The sequence below is a fragment of the Heloderma suspectum genome, chromosome 4, assembly GCF_057233095.1.
Source record: "Heloderma suspectum isolate Gila_16-S chromosome 4, 16-S_ref, whole genome shotgun sequence".
NCBI classification, from domain to species: Eukaryota; Metazoa; Chordata; class Lepidosauria; order Squamata; family Helodermatidae; genus Heloderma; species Heloderma suspectum.
This window is the reverse complement of record NC_139461.1, coordinates 136,070,633-136,095,038: the sequence shown is the minus strand read 5'-3', so window position 1 is coordinate 136,095,038 and position 24,406 is coordinate 136,070,633. Positions and strand designations below refer to the sequence as shown.

The window sequence follows — 24,406 nt, the reverse complement described above, 5'->3', positions numbered from 1 at the left end:
ATAGCACTGCCTACAAGCTCGGAGCTGGGAAACGGAAAAATCCTATCTCCCCCAGACACTGTCTAGGGGACACAGGATTGCTCTCAGAGTTTCAAAAGTCAGAACAGCAACTTGAACTGGGCTTGGAAACAGGCTGGCAGCAAATGTAGCATTCTCTAAACAACTGTCTTTGAACCCAGATGCCTCAAACCCCAATACTTTCCTTAATTTCTTCACCCCCCTTATAAATAGTATCCAGCCACAGAGTGTCCCAGAATTCCACACCAGTGATTGTTACTGCTCACCTGATGCTGAACTTCAGTGAAAGCCACAGGCGTCACTGTTCCTTGCTCCATGATGCAGTGTATGTGTGAGTATCCATGTGTGGGGAAACCTTTCAAATCTGAGATTTTCTGGCCTTAGAGTTGTTGTCTTTGTACTCTCTGAAGTCACAACTGCATACATTAAGACTTAGATGTCCAAGAAAATATTAAGTAATTGGCTATCCACAGCAGGATACTCAATGGCAGCCTCTGCCTCCCATAGCCACTCAGCCAGCAATGAAGCTGCTTGGCTCCAAGGCACTGTTTATCTCCCTCTCTTCCATTGTGATCAACCTCACATATTATGACATTAAAGCTGAGGTACTAGGGGGTAAGTAGGTAGCCAGGTCACGGTGGCAAGGCGTACTCTGAGGGAGGAGAGGTTATTTGTTTCACTGATGTAAGCAAGTGCTAATAGGAAAGGTAGAAATTTGAGAAAGGCTGAGATTAGAATTGGCAATGGCAAGTTTTCCAAGAGTTCTGTCAGAGGTGTATAAACATACAAAATAGAAAGGGAGCTGACTCTCCAGTGTACGTGCTTGTTGGCTATACAGAAAATATCCAACTTTGATTTGAAAGATTCCCCCCAAAGTGTACTTGGCAAGTAATCAAGTATATTTATCAGCCTGATCTAGGATTACTTGTAATTATTCTTAAATATGAACTTTCTTCAATACATTTAATAATAAAAACCCTTAGGTATCCAATGCACATACAAGCAAACATTTAAAACTTTATTGAATAAAGGAATCAGCATAGAAAATAGATAACGAAAGTTATTTCCTTATCCCACCAAAGCTGTAGCATAGAGCAAATACAGGTTAAGGACAAGCTTGCTTCTTCCATTTAACAGTCCCATAAAAACCGTAAACATATAAGCCATAAACTACTAAAGAATGTCAGTCTCCCGAGGTGGTGTGTCTTATTGGTGAACTCTTCTTACAGTTTTATTTGGTAATGCTCAGCCTAAATCTATCTCTTTGTAGTCCCTTCTTGCCCCATCCTCAGATTTCAAGCCCACTGTATGTTTTGAACTGGTGGCCTGAGGGATATAATCTATCAAATTACCAGTACACCATAGAGAAGTTAACACTGAGAACATACAAGGATTGTGTACCAGCTCCCAAAAGTGGTCAAATGATGGAACTTCATCCAGAGTCCAGTGGAGGAGGTCACTATTGCAGCAGCTGGATCTGTCTGTGGCTGTGTGCATGTGAATGAGAGCCCGAGAGATGGTGTGTTGTGTGTGTGTGGTCACGTGCAATGGGAAAATGGCTTATGTCAGTGTGGTGTGAGATACGCTCAGTGTTACAATCCTTCTTTAAGGACATTTGAAAAGTATGTCCTTAGTGCAGATTGTTAGATATATTGATTCAGCCAATTCAGCATGTCCTTCCTTGCTTCTTCAATATAAGGTCTATCTTTAGGGTTAATATCTTTTCTTTTGCGATGCACAAAAGCATGGGTTTGTCCAGGATAAATTTTCACTTCAAAATCAGCTTTGCTTTGCTGTTTCAGCTTCTGTTCCAGCTCAGTGACCTGTGACAGAAAACACCCTCTCATTACTGGTACCGAATTAATGTAATATTTTGTGGTTGCTAGAGCTCTTGTTGGTCCATACATAGATTCTATGTCATAAGAGGTCATGAAATCTTAGCTCCATCAGCCTGTAGGTTTCCTATGCTATTTCCAGCTCAAATGGTTAAACACATACCTTTATTGCACTGTGGTATTAGAATCAAACCTTCCTACATTCAATTTTCCCCATTTCTACTTGTCCATAAAGATCAAACATCAGTACAGTTTTTCACATGATTGATGCTTTATAATTTTTAGGACTGAGGAAGGGTACATCTTTTTTAATGACTTCTTTGATAAGAGCCACAGACCATTTTTGCATCAGTTATGAGGGCTAGAAACCTAGGATGCTAGGTTAACCCATGATTAATTATCCCATGACTGCCATTCTGAATATACAGCCTCTGATAGGACTGATTGGAGATTACTTCGAGATGTGTGAACCTGGACTCGATGGGTTAATTGTGGGTTAAATAACCCGAAAATAACCTACAATTAGTTGTTAGGTTAACTCTGGGTTATTTAACCTACAATTAACCCATAGATCTGGTTTGCACATAATGACAACCCATGGGTTTAAAGATGGATAGATTGTAGTGCACGAGCAGGCATGCTGCCTACACCGTGCCTGCCTCTTCCGCTTTAGCACACAACCCATGATCGGCTCCTTTGTCAATAATACAGCATGATGTATGAACACTGACCACTTGGTTGTTTAGGGGCTAAACAACCCAGTGGTTAATCAACAACAAACCATGGGTTAACCACTAGGTTGTTTAGCTCCTAAACAACCCAGCAGTCTGGATTCACATCATGTTTCACAACCTATGAAGGAGCTGATCGGGTTATGAACCAAAGTGGAAGAAATGGCCATATGCAGCATGGCCATATGTCCCCAACAGCCCATCGTTTTTTAAACCAATGTTTGTCGTTATGTGTGAACAGCCCCATAGTGTTCAGGTTTGTACAGCACAGAGCAACCTCTGATTGGGTTGATCAGAGGTTACATATTCGAAATGGTGGTGGCATGTGCCGAGCACACACCATGGCGAAACATGGGTTAACCACCTACAATTTGCCATCATTACATGCGAACAGAGCCAATGGCTTAGGGGACAAAGTTCTAGTACAAGTCCCAGATTTGATATTCACCCTGACAGAGTATGGTGAAGCAATCACAAGATCACTTATTTTATTTACAAGATTTATATACCACTCTATATCCAATAAAATTTCCAAGTGGTGAACAATAAAAAGGAATTTAAAAGGCTCAAAATAGAAAATTAAAATATTTAAAATCTAATTATACCAATAAAACCATGGCTGGTCAGTCAGAGAAGGCTTGTTTAACTAAAAATGTCTTCAGCTGGCACTGAAAATGAAACTATGTTGGTGCTGCCTGACATCAACAGGCAGGGGGTTCCATAGAGAGGGAGCCAATACACTGAAGGCCCTACTCCTCATGGACTCTAAACGGACCACAGGTCCATGCGAAACCACCAGGAGTGCCTCATCTGATGACCTCAGTGACCAGCCAGGCTGGTAAGGGAGAAGGCACTCTCTCAAGTATCCTGGGTTTTTTTTTTTTTTATACACCAATAACAAAACCTTACACCCAGCCTGGTAGCAAATAGGCAGCCAGTACAGTTCCCTCAGTAGAGGTGTTACTTGCTGAAAAGGGACAGTTCCTGACAACAGTCGAGCTTCTACGTTCAGCACTAGCTGCAGTTTCTGGACCAACCATAAGCGCAGCCCCACATAGAGCATAGAGTAATCCAGACTTGAGGTTACTAGTGCCTGTACCACTGTGGCCAAACTATCCCTGTCCAGGAGAGGCTGCAGCTGGTATAACAGTCGAAGCTTCATGAGATGCCCAACTCTGCACACCTCTGCTGAGCCTGTATGCACAACAAGCCACTATTTACATTGTTATTATATTTGTATTGCTTAAAAACCTGAAACTTGCAAAAATATATGCTGTGATTCATGATACTGTTTTGAAGACCTACAATATGATTGTAAGGCCTGGCTTATCTTGCCCTAACAAACATTCGTCACAAATGCTACCTGCTTTTCTCTCACTCACACACCAGCACCTCGGTCTCATTAAACTGATTCTCATAGGATTAAACACCCAAACCCAAGGCAGACAAAATCAGGTATGAAACAAGGTCAAGTTCTGGTTCCAGTACTGAGCAAAGAGGATGTAGTTTAAAAAGTTATCTGAAAAATTGTTTGAGCAGAGACAATAATGATATGTGTAGGCACACCTTACAACCTTCAAATGTCTGAAAGGATCATCAGCTGCATTCAGCCAGAGTATCCTTTAGAATTTTAAAAAGAGGAGAGAATTGTGAGCCAATTCCCACCCACATGATCAATTTTCCACAGTCAATTTTCCATGTCCAGAACACTGCTCTTGCATTTCTTGGGATGTGATCCAGTAACAATATGTTACGCGTGTCCACCCCATTCCTGAGTGGTGAGACATTTCAGGGGTTCCAGCACTTTCCCAGAATTCAGTTTACTTAGAAGGAAGTCACTGGAGACTTATGGTGTTTCTGTGACATAGGACTGCACATATATATAGGCTGAGCATAAGATCAGGGTTCACAGCATTAACACTCCCAAGAGATTCTGTCTCACCATCAGATGTTTAGGGGAACCCAGTGTGCTATACTATTTTCTGCAAAGAACAAAGTCAGTTCTCTGCTTCCTTTTTCAGATCCATTTCCAGCATAGACTACTTCCTACTACACACATCTGCTTTCTTTGTTCTTACCCCAGACTCAATTAGCACATTTCTTAGGGAGGGGGGAAAGATAGGCAAGCCCCCTTCAGAACAGTATCTCTGCAGTTCTCCTCCAAGTTAACCTTTGCCAAAAGCCAACTTTGTTCCAGATGAACAGATGACAACTTGGAAAGAAAACTGTGAGTGGCAGTTTTACCAGTCCATCCCATTATGCCATGGCTTGTAAAGGAGAAAAGACCACAACCATCACAGTAGGCCACATGTCAACAATGGAGGACTGGAAGGGGAAGTGGAGGTTACACTCGGCAGAAATTTACTAGTGCTGTAAATTAAAAAGTAGATCTTAATTTTTTCTTTTGTCTTGCCCACTGGATAGCCCCCCCCTTGCTTTTAGCCCCACCCACCTTTGGAATGTGACCCCCAGAAACCTTCCAAAATTTGAATTTGGTGCTCAGGCCCAAAATGGTTGCTCATCCCCAATCTATGGCCATCTCTGAGGATAGACATCACTCAGCTAATCTCCATAGCATAAGGAATCTGCCAGGCTAAATTTACTCAACTGGTTTGATCCATTCTAGCAATCTTTTTTTTTATCATCCAGACTCACAAGGTTGGAGGGAGGGGAATCCTTAAAAGGAAAATTTGACCAACCCATAACATCTGCTTTTTGAAACAACACCTTACTTGGCAAAGAGGAATGAGTTCGTCCTTCTCTCCAAAAATGAAAAACATGGGATTTAGCAGGTGGTAATTGTCCTCCATAAGGAGGATAACTCCTAGAATACATTTGACAAAAAAGGGAAATTACAATCACATCTACTGATTGTACACTGTTTCATTTCATACAATGAGTGAGTAGTATTACACATTTGGCAACACAGAAATCTGATAACACCTTTTTATTGTGCTAAAAGTTCAAAACCAGAGATGTTATACAGAAATGTCCCACTTTTCTTGTTCAAGTAAATCCCATCGAGACAAGAATGACCTGAAGAGTAAAAAAGACTTTTGAAAGACAGCTTCATGGCAGAAAGTTTGACTTGCAAGTAAATTCCATGTCAGGAGTCCCATAAAATATTTTGACCTGGTTATCAACTCAACCATCCATTATTGTTACTTATGCAAAGCCAGACATTAACCCCCCCCCCAATACACACATATATATATTGTACCACCCAATATGCAAGCTGCCCTTCATGAGATATACCAGAAGCAGGAGTTGTCCTTATCCTAAAAGTAGGGATATAATTGTTCTACATCACACCCTAAACAAAGTCAATCTGATTCTGTAACCATCTCCTAATGTTCAACTACTCACCATGGAGTAGGTGAGTTCACTAGCTTTAGAGATGGAGTTTAGGATCTAAAGAACCATGAAACCACCTTTGTAAACCTGAGGGAGCTTTTAGATGTTTTTCTCTCAATTAGCAGCCTGTTATGCCTGATGGCTAACTGCTTTTGACACTGGGGGACTTTCAAAAGCAATTCGTGATCTGGCATGGAAGTCTGGTGTTCAAGAGGAATAAGGTTTTCAAACATCCCGCTAAATACGACCGTAAGGAGATGAAAAGAGCCCAGGTGTATCAGACCAACAACAGTCATCTAGCCCAGAAGAAGTCTTCAGCCTGTGGGTCATGACTGAGAGGTGGGTCGTGGGGCCACATCATATGAGTTGCAACAAAGCAGCTTATAATGATACTTTACTACTTCATGTCAAACCCAAAATCAAATTTGTACTCTCTTAAATACCCTGCAGAGACAGCCTGACATTATGGGCAAAGGGGCTGGTGACTCACCTCTCCCAAGAAGGGTTACAGCAGTGCACTGTGCTTGCTTCCCCTCTCTTCTTCCCCATTACATCCTCTATTACTGGTTGACAGAGGAGAAGTCTCATTCAGGTATTCAAAAAACCAATGACCATAAACAAGTGAGGAAGGGGAGTGCACTAGCTCTACCCCCTCATTCATTGCTTTCATCATCCTCTAGACAGGAAGGAAGGGTGCCTTTGTGAAGAGGAGAGCCTCCGGTATCTGTGGAGGCTTTCCATTTGATGCAGAATACTCGTGTTTTCTGCGGGGGGTTGGGGTTGTGAGTGTGTGTCATTTGAGTGAATATGTAATCTCTGTGCTAGCCAAGAATTTATAACAATGACCAAAACCTAGCTAGATGGAACTCCTTCGGGTTATAAAGTACAGACTACATGATGTGTTTCATGTGAATTGCTTCTGTGCAGAGGAAAAGTACAAGGAACAGGATATATTCTCTGAACAGCTGGTCCATGAGAATGTCTAAACCTCAATGGCTGCATTCTGATACAGATAAAAAGATGTCCTGGGTTAGAAGTATCACCTTCCTTCCATAATCCCTCTCTGTAATGCATGCAGAGGAATCAATTTGCATATACCCCATTATATCTGATACATACCACAGAGGGACACGCCTGCATTAAATTCAGAATATGTCAACATCAGATGATGTACAGCAGCTCCACCCCAACAAAATCCAATGACACCTATCTTCTTTGCATTACATTGTTGCTTCAGATATGTCAGGACTACATCTGTTTCCCTAAGATACAAAAATGTGAGTGAGGAAATCATCAAGAAAACCACCAGTCCAGAGGAGGGGAACCCATAAATGGACATAATGCTATAAGACTGGGAGTATGGACAGGAGACTATTAATGGAGCCAGAATGAGTGTGAAACTTCCTTACTAGTTAGTGGCAGAGTTGTCAGGCACATCTTTTATCAAAGAAGGTACAGGTTAATAGCCCACAATGGATAGGATATAGTTGGAGACAACTTGAGAAGGTGAGAATTGGTTATGTAGCTCTTTAATGGGGATTTGAACCTGGGTCTCCCTGGTCCTAGCCCAACATTTTAACCACTACACCATGCTGGCACATCTTTTTTGTATTTATTCTGCATTTCCATCCAAAGAGGATCTGCAAGGTGTCTTAATATAAAAACAAACCATATAAAAGTATAATAAAATAACAGTACAAACACAGCAGCAGCAACAAAACAACAGGGCTGAAAAAGGATGTAAAGACCATGTTCATAGGCTGGGCATTTTTCCTTCCTCTTTGCATGCTGTTTCCCACAATATAGTCATTGTATTCTGGGTGCCCCTTCACTGGGCTGCACATCCCGCTCATAGCAATGTTCTGATTGTTAGCCAGCATGCACCTGCATCTCTGGTGTGCCTGCTAATATTCTGATCCTCTCTTTAGAAAGTTCTGCTTCTCTACCAATTTCCAGGCAGTAGTTCAATGTTAATTCTTCTTCTTGCAACAGTCACTCATGGAGATGCTGATCTCTTGTCCCACATACAATCCTGTCTCTGATAAGAGAGTCTGTTATCACCCCCAAATTGCAGGTTGCTGCTAGAGTCCTTAATACTGCAACACAAACATCCAACTCCTCTTTAGCACCCTGCTTCCTCATTAAAAAATAGTGTTCCACTGTTTCATTTTGTTTGGGTATATAGTATTCATCTAGCATCTTGAATAACTCCTCCAGGAGTGCTCAGTGCCCAAACCAAGAAACTTGCATACTTCTTGCCCCTTTTCTCCTATAACGTAGTATAACAGTTTTTTTTACCTTTACCTTTTCTTCTCTCTCTCCAAGGCAAGATCTAGATACAGTTCAAATTCTTCTCTCCAGTGCTTCCATGTCTGGGCCAGATTAGTTGCAGTGAAATCTAATGGTGCTGGGAGTTTCAGGCCTCACTCCATGATGTAAAAGGTTCTTGCTGCATTTTTTTTCTTCTGAGCTGCTCTAGCTGGGTTCTACTTCTAAACCTTTGCAACTATGTTTCAAGTGGAGTTATGTAAAATAAACTTCTTTATTTAGCAAGCATGCTTCTAACTCCACACTCTCTGTGTCCCTCCACCTCTGGTTCTGTACAGGTAATAACAAGTCACTTCCTGGTAGCTGTTCTCTCTAGCCTTCCTCTCACTGATCTGTATCACTGAGTTATTCGTCCTGTCTGCTACCTCAACTCTCCTATTTCATTCTACATATATTGATACACATCCTAGCAAGATCTTGACTTGCCATTAGTGAGGAAGACAGGCAAGTATCCCTCTGAAGAAGTTTACCACCCACTGAGAAGGCTCACCACATATCAGATGGCAGGAAATACAGGGCAGAACCTCCAAAGATTGTCAAGTGAATAGCTAGGTTCAAATGGGAGTGCCTAAGATATCCTGGGGCAAGGTCATTTAGGACTTTAAAGGTCAGAAACAGCACCTTGAATTAGGCTGAGAAATCAACTGGGGGCCAGTGACATTGAAGTAAAATGAAATATACATACCCTGTGCAGCAATTAACATTCTCTTGCTGCCACTGTTGAGGGCTACTGACAATCTAATCTGGATGTTACCAAGGTATGAGTGACGGTGGCCCAATCTTTTTTTTTTTCTCATAGGAGAGGGCACAGCTTGCATATCAGCCTAAAGTTGTAAAAGGTACCCTGGGTACCCTGTCACCTGAGCATTTAGGACCAGTACTGAATCCAAAAGCACCCCAAATGACAAGACTTAAGAGGGAGTGGTCCAGGGATACCATGCTAAGTAGTATTGAACACTGAAAGGTCCAGGAGAAACAATAATCTTGTACTCCTCCTGCCCACCTCCCGGAGTAGTTTATCCATCAGGGTGACCAAGGCTATCTCATTCCCCAAACCAGGTCAGAAACCAGACTGATAAGGATTTAGATACTTGGTGTCATCCAGGAAAGTTTGCAAATGGTCCCCACTCACACTTATGCACCTGCTCAAAAAAGGAATGGTGGAGACCGACTGAAAGATATTAAAATTAGTGGGATCTAAAGAGGATTTTTTTTTCAGGAGCTGCCTCACCACAGCTCCTTTCAAGGCCACAGAGACTGTCCCCTTCCTCAACAAGCTGTAGTGAGGGAATTTTATATGCTGTTTTAAATCAAATAAAGCTCAGCTGCTTAGCTCTGTCCCATTTTTCTTCTACTAGATGCCATCTGAGTGGCTGCAGTCAGTGTAAGACTTGGCTTGCTGAGTAACAGTTATGGTGGCAGGCACCATTAGGTTGCCCATACAACAAATGAGGGAGCTGTAATCCATATGTACCTTCCCCACAGGGAAATGTCCAGAGCTGATCAAGGTCTACATCTGCAAACCCTCCCTGAATGCGTTCAGATTAAACTGACTAGTCCTTCCATCAGCCTCAAATATCCAGAGTAGTAAGAGTACTCTTACTTGTTGATATTCTTGGGATCTCGTGACTTTAGCCAATCTTTGAATGCAGACTGGACGTTAGATGGTTTCCAAGGCTCTTGTGCGTTAAAAAAGTCTGGGCAAATTGCTCTGTACAAAGAAATAAATGCAAGTTCACTTATCAAATACCTTCTTTGAAATCACTTAATATTAGCCTACTACAGAAGGTTTTTCCCCCTCTCTTTTACAGAAGGGTCATCCCCACCCCCCACCTTCTTATCAACATTCTTTAAGGACGTAATCCTATGCATGTTTAGACAGAGAAAAGGCCTACAACTCCCAGCATTCCCCAGCCAGCCTTTTTTCTGTCTAAACATGCATAGGATTGCGCCCTAAGAGAAACAGAAAAGGTTTGCTTTAAAGGACTCTGTTTTTAAACTGTACAAATATCAAGACCATTTCTTTTAGTGCATATTGGGGAGAATGAGCCATTTACAATATACTAAAATTAGAAGCACCATTACCTGGCACAAGTTTAAAATATTTGCCCTTGTCCAATTATTGGTTTGTATGAATTCTGAGGCATTTGCACTGCAGTGCAGCTGTTCCATGTGCACACTGGACATCACTGCATGAGCATAACGGGACAATTTCCTGCTGTGTAAAGCAGTGCAAGATGTTCCAGATATGTCCTAGGAAGACAGGGCAATCAGTGCAGGTGGCGGATTGTGTCAGCTATGAATAGCTACGTTTCTCTGGATGTAATTCACATCCTCAATAAATTACCATGCATGGTATTAGTTGCACTCAGTGCCCTTTTGCATGTATCTCTGGATCAGTCCTATTGACCTATTGAATATATATGTGAAAATCAATAGCAGCTGGTTACTATTCATTTCTTAGTAAGTTTTACTTTGTAATGTTAAAATTAGCAGAATGGAAATGACATTCTTTTTTTTTAATTAAAAGCATGAACGCAGTTCCCCACTACCACTCATTCATTCATTCATTCATTCATTCATTTATTACATTTATATCCCACCTTTTTTCCTCCTTAAGGAACCCAGGAAAATTATGCAGTTGAGTTTTCTGCATTTGGGGAAATTGCAGGGGTCAGCACACCCAGAGTGCAATGGATGAGCCTCACCCTGGGAAAACCTCCTTCATGATCAAGATGTCTCCCCTGCCAGGTAAGTATGAATGGAAATCAATGACATGAAACATGTAAGTCATTGCCACCTTCAATACCAAACTTGGGTGATTCTTTGCCTATCAGTTTGGATGTGAAATGGGGCCACACAAGAATAAGGTCATTGGTTCCAGCTATTGGGGGACTACCTAGGTATGCAGATGTATATTCATTTGTAAATTAAAGCAAACAATTCAGACTCCCAAAATGTGAATCTGTGAATTTCCAAAACCTATGGAGCCATTCCCAACCTGGTGTCCTCCAGATGTTTTGGACTTCAGCTCCCATCAGCCCCAACCACCATGGTCAATGGTCAGAAATGCAGGGAATTGCAGCCCAAAACATCTGGAGGACACTAGGTTGGGGAACGGCTGACCTAGGGAATGTTGAGGGTATCTGCTAGAAAAGCAAAGAAAATGGCAATAGTGGAGTTGTGCTCAGGCTTATTCTGTATCCTGGAGGTGGAAATTAGGCTTAGGGGTTGTGCTCCATGAGGTTGAAAGACTCCCATCCTGTAGCAGGGAGGAAAGCAAAGGGGAAAGAGGTGCCCACTCTCTGGAATTCCTTCCACAGTGCACTTAGGAAGGCAGAAAATGTGGTATGTTTGAGACGCCACCTGAAAATGCACTTGTTCACCCAGGTTTTCTCTGGCTTATAATTAATTAATTGTAATTAATCATATGCTGTTCTATCTTACTGTTCCTTGTATTGCTTTTATTGTTATTGTAGTTGAAATTGTTTTTGGTAGTGTATTTTAAATTGATTTTTAATATTTATATGTAAACAGCTTAGAGATTTTAATACATAAAGTGGTATATAAGTAAAATAAAAAAATAAATGTTATGTCCCTTCTCCTGAAATCCCCCTCACCCCAAAGTTCTGAACTGCATTCCTGTTGCAGGCTGGCTGGAGCCCTGAACAGGAAGAAGCCTTAATTCTGCCCATTACCTATTAAACTGAAGGGAAGTAAACAGATTGCTGCTTGCTTCTTTTCAGCGTATAGCCTAAAGTGTATGTGATTGGGGGAAGGGGGTGAATTGGAAAGGCTGACTCAGACTGGGTACAAGGTCTGCTAGATTTCCCCACTCTCTTCCTGGCACTGAATGCTTAAGCCCTGGACTTCTATTTCCTTTCCTACCACCCAGCTGTTGGGGATTAGAGTTACTGGATGGACAATCCATATAATCACTGAAATCCCTCCTTGCTTTGGGAGAGGAGTTGTTAGAAAAAGTGTTTGTGTGTATGTGTGTGTTTGGGGGCGGGGGAGTAGCGCAGATGGAGAAAAACTAAAAATATTCTGCTAAAACAAAACCAAAAATTGTAGCAAGGTGACATGCAGAAGAATACGGGGCAAGGGTGGACTGGGGTGGGATTTCATTTTTCTAAACCCTTTGTGGTGTTGTCCATAAACTCTTCTCATTAATTTCACTGCTCTTCTCTCCTTCCACACATCCCAACAAAGTGAGGCCAGGGTTGTGCAATCCAAATATTCCTTGTTGGGTGATCATAGGACAAGGATGGGGAACCTCTAGTCCCTGGGCTGGATTCGGCCCACCACATCCAGCCTGAGAGGCCCTTGCTGATGCCTCTCCCCAAAGTCCCTGGCCCCTCTGAGTAGGGAGAGGGAAGCTGGCTCCAGTCAGAGCTGCTGCCATGCACCTTGAAGTGGCTGTTCCAAGCCTCGACTGAGACACAACGTCAAGGCACTCGTGGAACAGCAGTGGGAAAGGGTGGGCATTCAGTTTTGGGGAATTCAGCTCCCTACTTGATAATTAACTACACATGTGGCTAATAAGATGGAAGCTGAAACTGGGAATATCTAGAGGAACAAATCATAGCAGCCCAACAAAGGAATAGCAGGATTTGTCTTTATTCTCTTATCTCTTTGGGCATCGAAAGAAGGACAGCTAAAGTCAACACCCAATGGGAGCTTTCCTTCCAATGCAAAGAACAGCTTCAGAAGAGCAAATGCCATTAGGACTGCAGCAGAGGTGGAAAAGGTTAACCTTCCCTTACCTGCTTGCTGCAGTCCCAATAACCGCGTCCTCCAGGAGCCAGCTATTTGCATTTTTTAAAATGTCCACATTAAATGTAAAGGAACATGTACCACTATGACCAGTTTAGCCTGCAGGTTCAGGGCCAGGGGGGGATCTTCACAACAGTGGAATGAGAAGCGAGTTGGAGTATTATCCGGATTGTCATGAAATCGGCTTTGGTCCATCAGCAGCACACAAAGCAAGAAAAGCTGAGTATGCGCTACCTAAAACCCCGCTTTTCTTGCTTCGTGTGCCCTGACAGGCCAAAGCCAATTTCCTGAAAAATGTCATCAACCCTGTAGGTGATGCTAAGCGAATGAGAGACTTGTTCCCCACCTGTCCATGCTCCCCTGCTCAGGGAAGTTTATTGGAAGCCCTGAAGAAAGCCCCGGTAGTTTGCCCCACACCTTTCCTATCTCATCCAGCATTTGGGTGAATCCCCATCCTGTATCTGGAGAAAAAAGTAAACCTCACAGCATGATACCCATGAAGGCTTACTTGAAAGTAAGTCTCATTGAACTCCGTGGGGCTTACTCCCCTGCTTGAGACTGCAGGGGAGCGAGATTTACTTCTGACTGGGGAAGTACTGTGTTTTCTTTAGTTGTAGGTGTATCGCGTGACTGTGAAGTTGCAGGTGTATTGCGCAACTGCAGAAATAGCAGTTGGCCGCCCTTTCTCCCCTCCCCCCCCCATGATTCCTTAGTACTAGGATTATGATTCCTTAGGTGTATTGCGCAATTGTGGAAATAGTGGCTGGCCACCCTTTCTCCCCCCTCCTTAATTGTAGGTGTATCGCGTGACTGTGAAGGTGCAGGTGTATCGCGTGAGTGAGAAACAGCAGCTGGCTGCCCTTTCTCCATCCCCCTCTGTGTATTCCTTAGTTGTAGGTGTATTGCGCGACTACGAAGTTGCAGGTGTATCACCACTGCGAAATAGCGGCTGGCTGCCCTTTCTCCTTCTGCTCTGTATTCTTTATTGTCCACTACATATAAACTGGCTACTCCACTATTGTGAATGAAACAGGGCTACTGATATTTTGAATGGGAAAAGGAGGCTGTTTATTGTGAAAGCAGCCCTACTGCAAATGGGGAAAATACCCCTGGAGCACCTCACTGCCAGGTCACAGCTACGTCACAGAGGCATGTTCAGGATTTAATGTGGAGGGATGGGATACTGCAGGGGAACTGCCTGGGAGCCACTTTGAGTAAAACATATGGAGTAAAAGGACTTTCAGAAAATGCTGCTTTTTAGGAGGGATGCAGCTGGTTGGCTGTGGATTGGCCATGACGTCATGTGTCCCTAACAACTTTGAACCGCAGCAGCATTAGAGAAAACATCCTATGTAGATGAGCCCCTGGCGAGCAAGGAGCTACTCATCTAGCCCCAGAGCTTGGCGGTCTTGTAATATTACGCTATGGAGGGATTTCCCAGTTGTTTCTTCCTCCTGCAATTCCTTGTGGGACCCCCAACTTGTATTATTATTCAGAATATATTGTTCTTCACGTTTAGTTTTTACGCTATGTGTATGATCTTAGCCATACAAAGCATTCTTAAACAAATAGATTAATTTTACTTTGTGTTCAGAATACACAATATACTGTAGGAGAGGCCAGTTGGAGAAGGTAAGAGTGAGAATAATAAGGACAATTCCTTACACGTATCCATTGGATGCAAGCATATCAACTATGTATCTGGTATTTGGTAGTTGCCATCCAAATATGTCATGAATCACAATCACCGCTTTGTCAGTGCTGAGGGAGGGCATGCTTATGTAGGCTTTGATGTGCTCCACAGAAACCTCATGCCCAAGCCCTTCATATTCAGACTTGTCTCCAATGTTGCATGGGCATGGACCCGCTTCATCAGCCATCTGTAAAATTTAAAATAAGATGCACAAAGATACAGCAAGTTGGAAATAATCTCAATGCAGGGCAAAAGCTGAAGCTGCCCTTAGGTACTGCTGTATGTCTGTGTGTGTGCATGGATGCTCTGTGCCCTGTAGATTCAGAGGTAGGCAGTTAATATTAGGGCTTCTTCACATGGAGCTTTTATCCTGCTATTGAGATGGCTCTCTCACAGAAGTTTATGGGCTCTTTAGATGATGTTGTGAACCTCCAGGGCATCTCCCACCATTTTTCCCAGCCTATCCCATGTTTCCCTTTCATGGATCACAGCCTTGTTGTGGCAAAGGGGCTTGCGTAACTCAGTGAAGCCATAAGCTATGCCGTGCAGGGCCACCCAAGATGGACAGGTCATGGTGGAAAGTTCTGACAAAATGTGGTCCACTGGAGAAGGAAATGGCAACCCAGTATTCTTGCCAAGAAAACCCCATGGAACATATCACAAGGCTAAAAGATATGACACCGGAAGATGAGCCCCTCAGGTCGGAAGGTGTCCAATATACTACTGCGGAAGAGCAGAGGGAATTTCCAAGTAGGGCCACAAAGAGTGAAGTGGCTGGGCCAAAGCCGAAAGGACACTCAGCTGTGGATGTGTCTGGTGTGAAAAGAAAATCCGATGCTGTAAAGAACAATATTGTTTAGGAACCTGGAATGTAAGATCAATGAATCAAGGTAAGCTGGAGGTGGTCAAACATGAGATGGCAAGATTGAACATCGACATCTTGGGAGTCAGCGAACTCAAATGGACAAGCATGGGCAAATTTAATTCAGGTGACCATCATATCTACTACTGTGGGCAAGAATCCCTTAGAAGAAATGGAGTTGCACTCATAGTCAACAAAAGGGTGGGAAAAGGGTTGTACTGGGGTACAATCTCAAAAACGATAGAATGATCTCAGTACAAATCCAAGGCAAACCATTCAACATCACAGTAATTCAAGTCTATGCCCCAACCACTGAGGCCGAAGAAGCTGAGGTTGATCGGTTCTATGAAGACCTACAACAACTTCTAGAACTAACACCAAAAAAAGATGTCCTCTTCATCATAGGCGATTGGAATGCCAAAGTAGGAAGTCAAGAAATCACTGGGATAACAGGCAAGCATGGCCTTGGTGTACAAAATGAAGCAGAACAAAGGCTAATAGAGTTTTGCCAAGAGAACACGCTGATCATAGCAAACACTCTTTTCCAACAGCACAAGAGGCGACTCTACACATGGACATCACCAGATAGTCAATATCAAAATCAGATTGATTATGTCCTTTGCAGCCAAAGACGGAGAAGCTCTATACAGTCAGTAAAAACAAGACCTGGAGCTGACTGTGGCTCAGATCATGAGCTGCTTCTTACAAAATTTCAGCTTAAATTGAAGAACGTCGGGAAAACCACTAAACCATTCAGGTATGAGCCAAATCATATCCCTTATGAATATACAGTGGAGGTGACAAATAGATTTAAGGGATTAGACCTGATAGAAAGAGTGCCTGAGGAACTATGGATGGAGGTCCATAACATTGTTCAGGAGGCAGCAACTAAATCCATCCCAAAGAAAAAGAAATGCAAGAAAGCAGAGTGGCTGTCTGATGAGGCTTTACAAGTAGCTGAGGAAAGAAGGGAAGCAAAAAGCAAGGGAGAAAGGGGAAGATATATCCAACTGAATGCAGAGTTCCAGAGAATAGCAAGGAGAGACGAGAAGGCCTTCTTAAATGAACAATGCAAAGAAATCGAGGAAAACAACAGAATGGGAAAGACTAGAGATCTTTTCAAGAAAATCGGAGATCTCAGGGAACATTTTGTGCAAAGACGGGCATGATAAAGGACAAAGAAGGCAGGGACCTAACAGAAGCAGATGAGATTAAGAAGAGGTGGAAAGAATACACAGAGGAACTATACAGGAAAGATCTTAATGTCCCTGATAGCCATGATAGTGCGGTCACTGAACCTGAGCCGGACATCCTCGAGAGTGAAGTCAAGTGGGCCTTAGAAAGCATTAGTAACAACAAAGCTAGCGGAGATGACAGTATTCCAGCTGAGCTATTTAAAATCCTAAAACATGATGCTGTTAAAGTGCTGCACTCAATATGCCAACACATTTGGAACACTCAACAGTGGCCACAAGCCTGGAAAAGGTCAGTTTACATCCCAATTCCAAAGAAGGGCAATGTCAAAGAGTGTTCAAACTACTGTACAATTGCGCTCATTTCACATACCAGCAAGGTTATGCTCAAAATCCTACAAGCTAGGCTTCAGCAGCATGTGAACCGAGAACTACCGGAAGTACAAGTGGGGTTTCGAAGGGGCAGAGGAACTAGAGATCAAATCGCCAACATTCGCTGGATCATGGAGAAAGCAAGAGAATTCCAGAAAAACGTCTATTTCTGCTTCATTGACTACACTAAAGCCTTTGATTGTGTGGATCACAACAAACTGTGGTAAATTCTTAAAGAGATGGGAGTACCAGACCACCTTACCTGTCTCCTGAGAAACCTGTACGAGGGTCAAGAAGCAACAGTAAGAACCAGACATGGAACAACCGATTGGTTCAAAATTGGGAAAGGAGTACGACAAGGCTGCATATTGTTGCCCTGCTTATTTAACTTATATGCAGAGTATATCATGAGAAACCCCGGGTTGGATGAATCACAGGTCGGAATTAAGATTGCTGGGAGAATTATCAACAACCTCAGATACGCAGACGATACCACCCTAATGGCAGAAAGCAAAGAGGATCTCAAGAGCCTCTTGTTGAGGGTGAAAGTGGAGAGTGCAAAAGCTGGTTTGAAACTCAACATTAAGAAAACTAAGATCATGGCATCTGGCCCCATCACTTCCTGGCGTATAGAAGGGGAAGAAATGGAAGCAGTGACAGATGTTATTTTCTTGGGCTCCAAGTTCACCGCAGACAGTGACTGTAGCCATGAAATTAAAAGACGCTTGCTCCTTGGGAGGAAAGCTATGGCACACCTAGACAGCATAGTAAGAAGCAGAGACATCACCTTGCCGACAAAGGTCCGTCTAATCAAAGCTATGGTTTTCCCAGTAGCAACGTATGGCTGTGAGAGCTGGACTATAAGGAAGGCTGAGCGCTGAAGAATTGATGCTTTTGAACTGTGGTGCTGGAGAAGGCTCTTACGAGTCCCCTGGACTGCAAGGAGGTCAAATCAGTCCATCCTAAAGGAAATCAACCCTGAGTGCTCATTGGAAGGACAGATACTGAAGCTGAAGCTCCAATATTTTGGCCACCTAATGCGAAGAGAAAACTCCCTGGAAAAGACCCTGATGCTGGGAAAGACTGAAGGCAAAAGGAGAAGGGGATGGCAGAGGATGAGATGGCTAGATAGCATCACCGATGCAATGAATATGAACTTGAGCACGCTCCGGGAGAGAGCGCAGGACAGGAAGGCCTGGCGTGCTATGGTCCATGGGGTCACGAAGAGTCAGACACGACTGAACGACTGAACAGCAACAACAATCCCATGTATTCCCCAAACACAAAGGATGTGGTATTTTTTCCAGCCCATGGAACAGGAGCACCATGACCTCCCCATGAAATTCTCTAATAGCAGAAGAAACTGCTGTGTCTGGGCAGCTGCGGTCATTTGTTTTTGGTTGTTGGGGGTACGATCAGGATGACAAAGGCATTGAGGATGGGCTGCGGGGCATGTAGCACCCAGGAGATCCTAAGCAGGGATCCTCTTGGCAAGGAGGGAAGAACGGGCAGGAGGGTTCCTTGCACAGAAGGAGACCAAGCAGATTTGACAGGTGAATCGCCCTCCAACTGCACTCTCTCCCTTCTTTGCAAGGAGGGGGGGTGCACGGTTGGAGGGCAACTCCTGCCTTCGCTCAAGTCTTGCTGAGGAAGGACTTTCCTCGATTCAAACCACGTGTCTGCCATGTAAATGCTTGAGCACATTTCTCGATTGGAGGGAGAAGAGGGTAAGATGCCTCCCTGCAACAAAGGGAGGCAGATCTGATCCCCCATCCCACCAAGCTTGGAATCAACATTCTCTGTTGGTTCAGGACACCCCATTAAGTTCAGTGGGGCTTACTTCCAAGTAAGTGTGCTGAGGGTTGTAGACTTACAGTACGATTTTATGTCTACTCAGAAGTAAGCCGTGGCTTTCCTGGGGTCTGCAATGAAACAGTAATGCACAAGTTAAGGGATGAAAACAAGACTGCCCTCCCCCCCGCTTCTTTGCACGCATGCCAGGGAGGAAGGCGCTCCTTTGATTCAAACCATATCTTCTGAGTGGCAACCATCTAGGACGGCATGGAAGAAGGTGGGGCAGACATCTTCAGAGGGTTGGCATGTATGTGCCTACAGCCGTTGAATGGACTTGCACTCCTGCCTGTGAAAACATCAGTACGATTAGGAAGCCAGCCGGCTACTATCTCTTCTTCTAGCCCACCTTACAGGGTCATTGGGAAGCCAGAATAAGGTTGAAGAGCAACAACAGCGTGTTGGGGGTGGGTGGGAAGAAAGCCAGGAGATGGGAATTTCCTGTGGAAGCAACATGAGGACCCAGGCAAACGTACCTGGAAGGAGGGTTCCCTCCACCTTTGAAGTCACTAGAAGGGCTTCCGACTTCCCTCCTGCGGCGGAGGAGTGGGGGGATGGGCGGAGCCATCAATCATGTTACAGGAACCAGTGATCAGCCTTCCGTACAGCCATGAGAAGGTATAGGGTGGAGGGAAGCACTGAGAGATGCCTGTATACAGGGCCAGTCTAAATCCCAGAAACGATCCAAATCAAAAGAACCAGTTTGTAGTGGGATAAAATGCCAGGTGTGAAGAGAGCCTCTGAGTCAGCAAAAGCCTCATGAGATCAGTCCTAGATGTAGGGATGGCAGAGAATTCCGCCACGGATTCCAGTGAGAATCCGGACCCCCGGAATCCATGGCGGAACGGCCTTCTGCTCCCCGTGGAATCCCCCCGGGACAGCACTTACCTGGGGTGGATGCGGCGGCGTAAGTATTTACGTAGCCTATCACGGCTAACCAAAAAAAAAAAAGAAAAAAAACAGCATATGCAAATGGCGGCAACTACGGCAGCCGCCATTTGCATTCCCTATTTTTTGCCGTTTTAGCAAACGTAGGCTATTATGGCAAAAAAAAAAAAAAAATTACGTAGGCTATTACGGCGAAAAAAGGGGAACGCAAATAGCGTAGTGGGCGCTATTTGCGTTCCCCCCCCCCGCCGTAATAGCCTACGTAAATATTTACTAGGCTTAAACGGTGAAAAATAGGGAACACAGCCACTACGGCGGCTCCCATTTGCGTCCGCAGCAGCCCATCTGCAGCTGGAAGTCTGGCTGTGGACGGCCCTGGCCAGCTGCTCCGTAGAGCTGCCATGGAGCGGAGCCGGCCGGGCAGGATTCCAGGGGGGAGGACCAGATCATCTCCCCCCCGTCAAGGATTCCAGGGGGAGGGACAGAGTGCCTCCCCCCCCATGAATCACATCCGCGAAAAGGTAAGTGACTTTCGTACATCCTTACCTAGATGCCAAACACATGATCATTTTTAACCAGGGGCATCTCTACACCAGCCTAAAATCCTGCATTTAAAACAGGACTTTCTGCTTCTGTTTTAAATGCAGGATCACAATGACTCCCTTTTTCACCTGCTTTCTTTTCCCCCTCCCCTTTCCCCCTCCTCCCTGTATCTGAGTCTTCCATTATCTTTCATTGATCTCGCTCCATTCCTTGCTGCTTTTCCTCTTTTCATGGAGGGAACTCAAGTGGAACACAAGGGATAGCTCATTACCTGCGATCTGTTTAAAAACGGAACAAAGGGCATTTAGTGCAGGAGATGCCTTGGAGGTTCACGGCATCATGTAAAGAGCCTGCTAACTGCTGAGAGAGAGCCATCTTAATCGCAGGATAAAAGCTCCATGTGAAGAAGCCCTAGGGCTAGCAGAAATGACAGGATAATGTTTTAGGTGCTATCGGTTCATTCCAGGCTTTGTCATGCTTAGAGGAAAACTATTGAAATCAATGGGACTTAAGTTAGTCATGACTACACTAAGTATAATTGATTTCAATAGACCTGTTCTAAGCAAGACGCAGTCTGGATCAAACTCTATGATTTTAACTGTTAAGGCAAACCTTTCTTCTTAAAGAAATCTCTTAAAGACGTGGATCCTCTGTCAACGGAACCGATTCACAGAACAGAGCTTTCCTGCATCTCCCTTTCCTACAGCCCTCTGCACACACACCCCTGAAAATTTGTTCCTGCAAGTTGGAAGACCCTTGGAAATGGTGTGGGATATAGTACTGGGGCCTATCGATGGAGGGAGAGTGGGTGGAATATGAAAGGAGGAGCAATTTAGGATTGCACAACAGATTGTGTGTAAAATAAAATGATGGTGGAATCCTAAGCATGTTGACTCAGAAATGTCTGAGTGCAATGGGGTTTACTCCCAGGTACGTGTGCATAGCATTGCAGCCTGTCGGCCTAAAACCAAACAGGCCACAGCACAGAATCAACTGTATCTATTTAGTATATCTGTTACTTATATTTGCCGTTTGTTAGCACAACCATGGGAAGCTTTAGTTAATTAGTTACAAAAGCCCTTACAGGCACTGTTCCCATAATCTCCTTGAGATTGCTGATAAAAAGCAATATAATTTCCATTCCTTGGCATACGTGGCATTTTCTCACACAATTAACAGTAATAAAAAAAATGCGTGACTGAAATAATTGTGTTTCTCCCTTCAGAGAAGCCTTGGGGGTTTCCTTGTAGTATTCACAACTCTCATTAGCTCTGCGTGGCTATTCATAGTTATAGCCTTTCAGTGAGGGAGGAGCCATTGATCTTTATGACATTACAGTTGTGTCTAAGTGCTTAGATAACTTAAGTAGCAAAGCAGAGCCTGTATTCACACTTATCTTAAAATGGGTAGTGTCTTCATGCAGCGACAAAGTGCGACTCCATGAAGGGAAAGTTTGCATATGCTGGATGCTATGCCAAAAGGCCCCAGTTAATATTATATCCAACATGTGGCCATAAGGCGGGGCGGGAGTGGAGGGGCAGTCCCAGCCCACAGCTCCAGGGGGTGGTGAGGTTGAACATTTATTGGGGCCTTGTCTCAGGATTCTGATTTTGCCTAGAAACCCCGCAAAACTCAGAGGCAGTATGAGATAATTGTTGTTCTTGTGCCTCACCTCTTTCTGATTAAGGAGGCTCAGTGAGGGTGCTGAGCCTGAGGGTTCCCCAAATCCTGGAGCTGGCACGCCCTCTCAATCACCACGCATGAACTCTGCACACTTTGACTAAGTTAAGTCTTACTAGTTATTTATTTATTTATTACATTTACATCCCACCTTTTCCTCCAAGAAGCCCAAGTCAGCATACATGATCCTCTGCCTCTCAATTTTATCCTCACAACAACCCTGTGAGGTAGGTTAGGCTGAGAGTCAGTGACCGGCCCAAAGTCACCCAGTGAGCTTCATGGCTGACTGGGGACTAGAACCCGGATCTCCCAGCTCCCAGTCCAGCATCTAACCACTACACTACTACACTAAATGTGAAGGAGAACCTCTGAGCAAGCTCTTATTTTCACCAAGGGAAAGCTTATTGCCTCATCATAAGTTCACAGCCGCTGGATTTGAAGTAATATGACAGAAGGACCCAGCTGCACAGTCAGCACTGACCACAACAATACAGTATTCAGCAGCATATGCCTGACATACATATCTTTGCACCACCACATTCCTAAAGTCACATCCCTGTCACAGCTTGTGGCAGTAAAGCACTGGTTCTTCTCTTAGCAAAAAAATATTTTGCTGCAGTTTGGGGGATCTGTCAGCCAGCTGTTGTTATCAAGATACCACAGACTTGCCTGGCATCTCTGTCTCCTGCTCATCTTCCCGTGGAGAACAGTTTGGCATATCACACTGGATTCCTACATACCTGGAATGAAGAGTCTTCTTTTCCTATGGGTGGCCAGGAAGACTGACTTTCTACTCCAAAGGATCTTAAAAAGAGGGAAATTGGCTGTCAATGAGGGCCTAACTTTCTCTCTAACAGCTTCCCTGGCAATGCTCACTGCGCTTGCTGCAGCTCTCCTGAAAAAGAGCGGGGGGGGGGGAGTGGGAGAGAGAGAGAGAGAGAGAGAGAGAGAGAGAGAGAGTTTGCTTATTACAAAATGTCACCAAAGAATAACTAGGATAACCCAGGTAGGTAGGAGGGAATTGGAACTCCTCCTCTTCTCTGGCTTTCCACTCCAATCATGCTTAGTCAGTATATTCCTCACTGTGTCCTTGATCTCTTTATTCCTCACCACACCCATCTCCTCCCCTTTACAGGGAGAGGCACATTTTTGGAGCACAAAACGCACTGCCTGTCCTGACACACAGTTCAGCTATGTTTGGCTATTCTGTGTTTTGCTGTTGCCAAGCTCTTAAAGAACACACAATTTTTTTGTTTAATTGCCTGCTTAATCTTCAGTCACTTAAAGGCAAGTTTCATTATATATCACCCACATATTGAAATATAAAGGGTGGCAATATTAAATCAACAATTAATGGCCTCCAAAATTTGGAAAGGTGCTACCAGCAAATTCTGCTAAAACATTTTGCATTTGTGGTTCCTCTGTAGGAAATTATATCACTATTTACTTTAAGTCTATTTATATTCTGGGCCAAAGACGAGTTTTATTTTGTATTTTTTTTAGTCTACATTTTTATTGTATAGACAAGATAAATGGGTTACAGACAGAGCAGCCATCAAGATAGTGGCTACTCAAAATCCCAGCTGTTGTAATCTTCTCTCATAGGGGAGATGGTCCAACCCCTTGATCATTTTAGTTGCCCTTTTCTGCACCTTTTCCAGCTCTACAATATCTTTTTTTTTAGTGTGGTGACCAGAATTGTACACAGTATTTCAAGTGTGGTCGTACCATAGATTGATATAGGGGCAGTATGATGTTGGCAGTTTTATTCTCAATCCCTTTTCTAATTATGCCTAACATGGAGTTTGCCCTTTTTACAGCAACTGCACACTGGGTTGACAACTTCATTGAGTTGTCCACCATAACCCTAAGACCTCATTCCTGGTCAGTCACTGCTAGCTCAAATCCCATCAGGCTATACTTGAAGTTGGGATTTTTTGCCCCAATGTCCATCACTTTACACTTGCTTACATTGAACAGCATTTGCCATTTAGATACCCATTTTCCCAGTTTGGAGAGATCCTTCTGGAGCTCTTCACAATCCCTTCCTATTTTAACCACCCTAAATAATTTGGTGTCATCAGCAAACTTGGCCACTTCACTGCTCACTCCTGAATCCAGATCATTTATGAACAGGTTGAAAAGCACTGGTCCTAATACAGATCCCTGTGGCACTCCACTGGGAGAATTTACCATTTATTTCTGCTCTCTGCTCTCTGCTTTCTCTCCTTTAACCAGTTACTGATCCATAAGAGGACCTCTCCTCTTATTCCATGAGTGCT

At 43.8% G+C, this 24,406-nt stretch overlaps 1 protein-coding gene and 1 pseudogene across 4 annotated transcripts; both read right to left on the bottom strand.

Moving 5' to 3' along the window:
* Nucleotides 1-969: 969 nt before the first annotated feature.
* LOC146347419 (carboxymethylenebutenolidase homolog) lies at nucleotides 970-23,107 on the bottom strand. Of its 4 annotated transcripts, none has more exons than XM_084850612.1 (7): nucleotides 22,865-23,107; nucleotides 19,037-19,302; nucleotides 14,708-14,922; nucleotides 9,870-9,977; nucleotides 7,058-7,200; nucleotides 5,317-5,408; nucleotides 970-1,841 (listed from the first exon to the last, which is right to left on the bottom strand). In XM_084850612.1, exons 3-7 carry the CDS (start codon nucleotides 14,920-14,922, stop codon nucleotides 1,662-1,664), a joined length of 738 nt encoding a protein of 245 aa, XP_084706738.1. In that variant the 5' UTR covers nucleotides 19,037-19,302; nucleotides 22,865-23,107; the 3' UTR covers nucleotides 970-1,661. The 4 variants fall into 4 exon arrangements, with proteins under 4 accessions (XP_084706738.1, XP_084706737.1, XP_084706736.1 ...); XM_084850611.1 differs by having other exon boundaries at nucleotides 19,037-19,084; XM_084850610.1 differs by lacking the exon at nucleotides 19,037-19,302.
* LOC146347420 (U1 spliceosomal RNA) lies at nucleotides 10,894-11,025 on the bottom strand (annotated as a pseudogene).
* Nucleotides 23,108-24,406: the final 1,299 nt, after the last annotated feature.

Coding starts and splice junctions, on each gene's coding strand:
- LOC146347419 (XM_084850609.1), bottom strand. CDS start 22,817: ATGAGCAGGAGACAGAGATGCCAG. Junction 5,409..7,057: donor TGCAGGCGTGTCCCTCTGTG/GTATGTATCAGA, acceptor AATGTATTCTAG/GAGTTATCCTCCTTATGGAG. Junction 1,842..5,316: donor AACTCATTCCTCTTTGCCAA/GTAAGGTGTTGT, acceptor TTTCTGTCACAG/GTCACTGAGCTGGAACAGAA.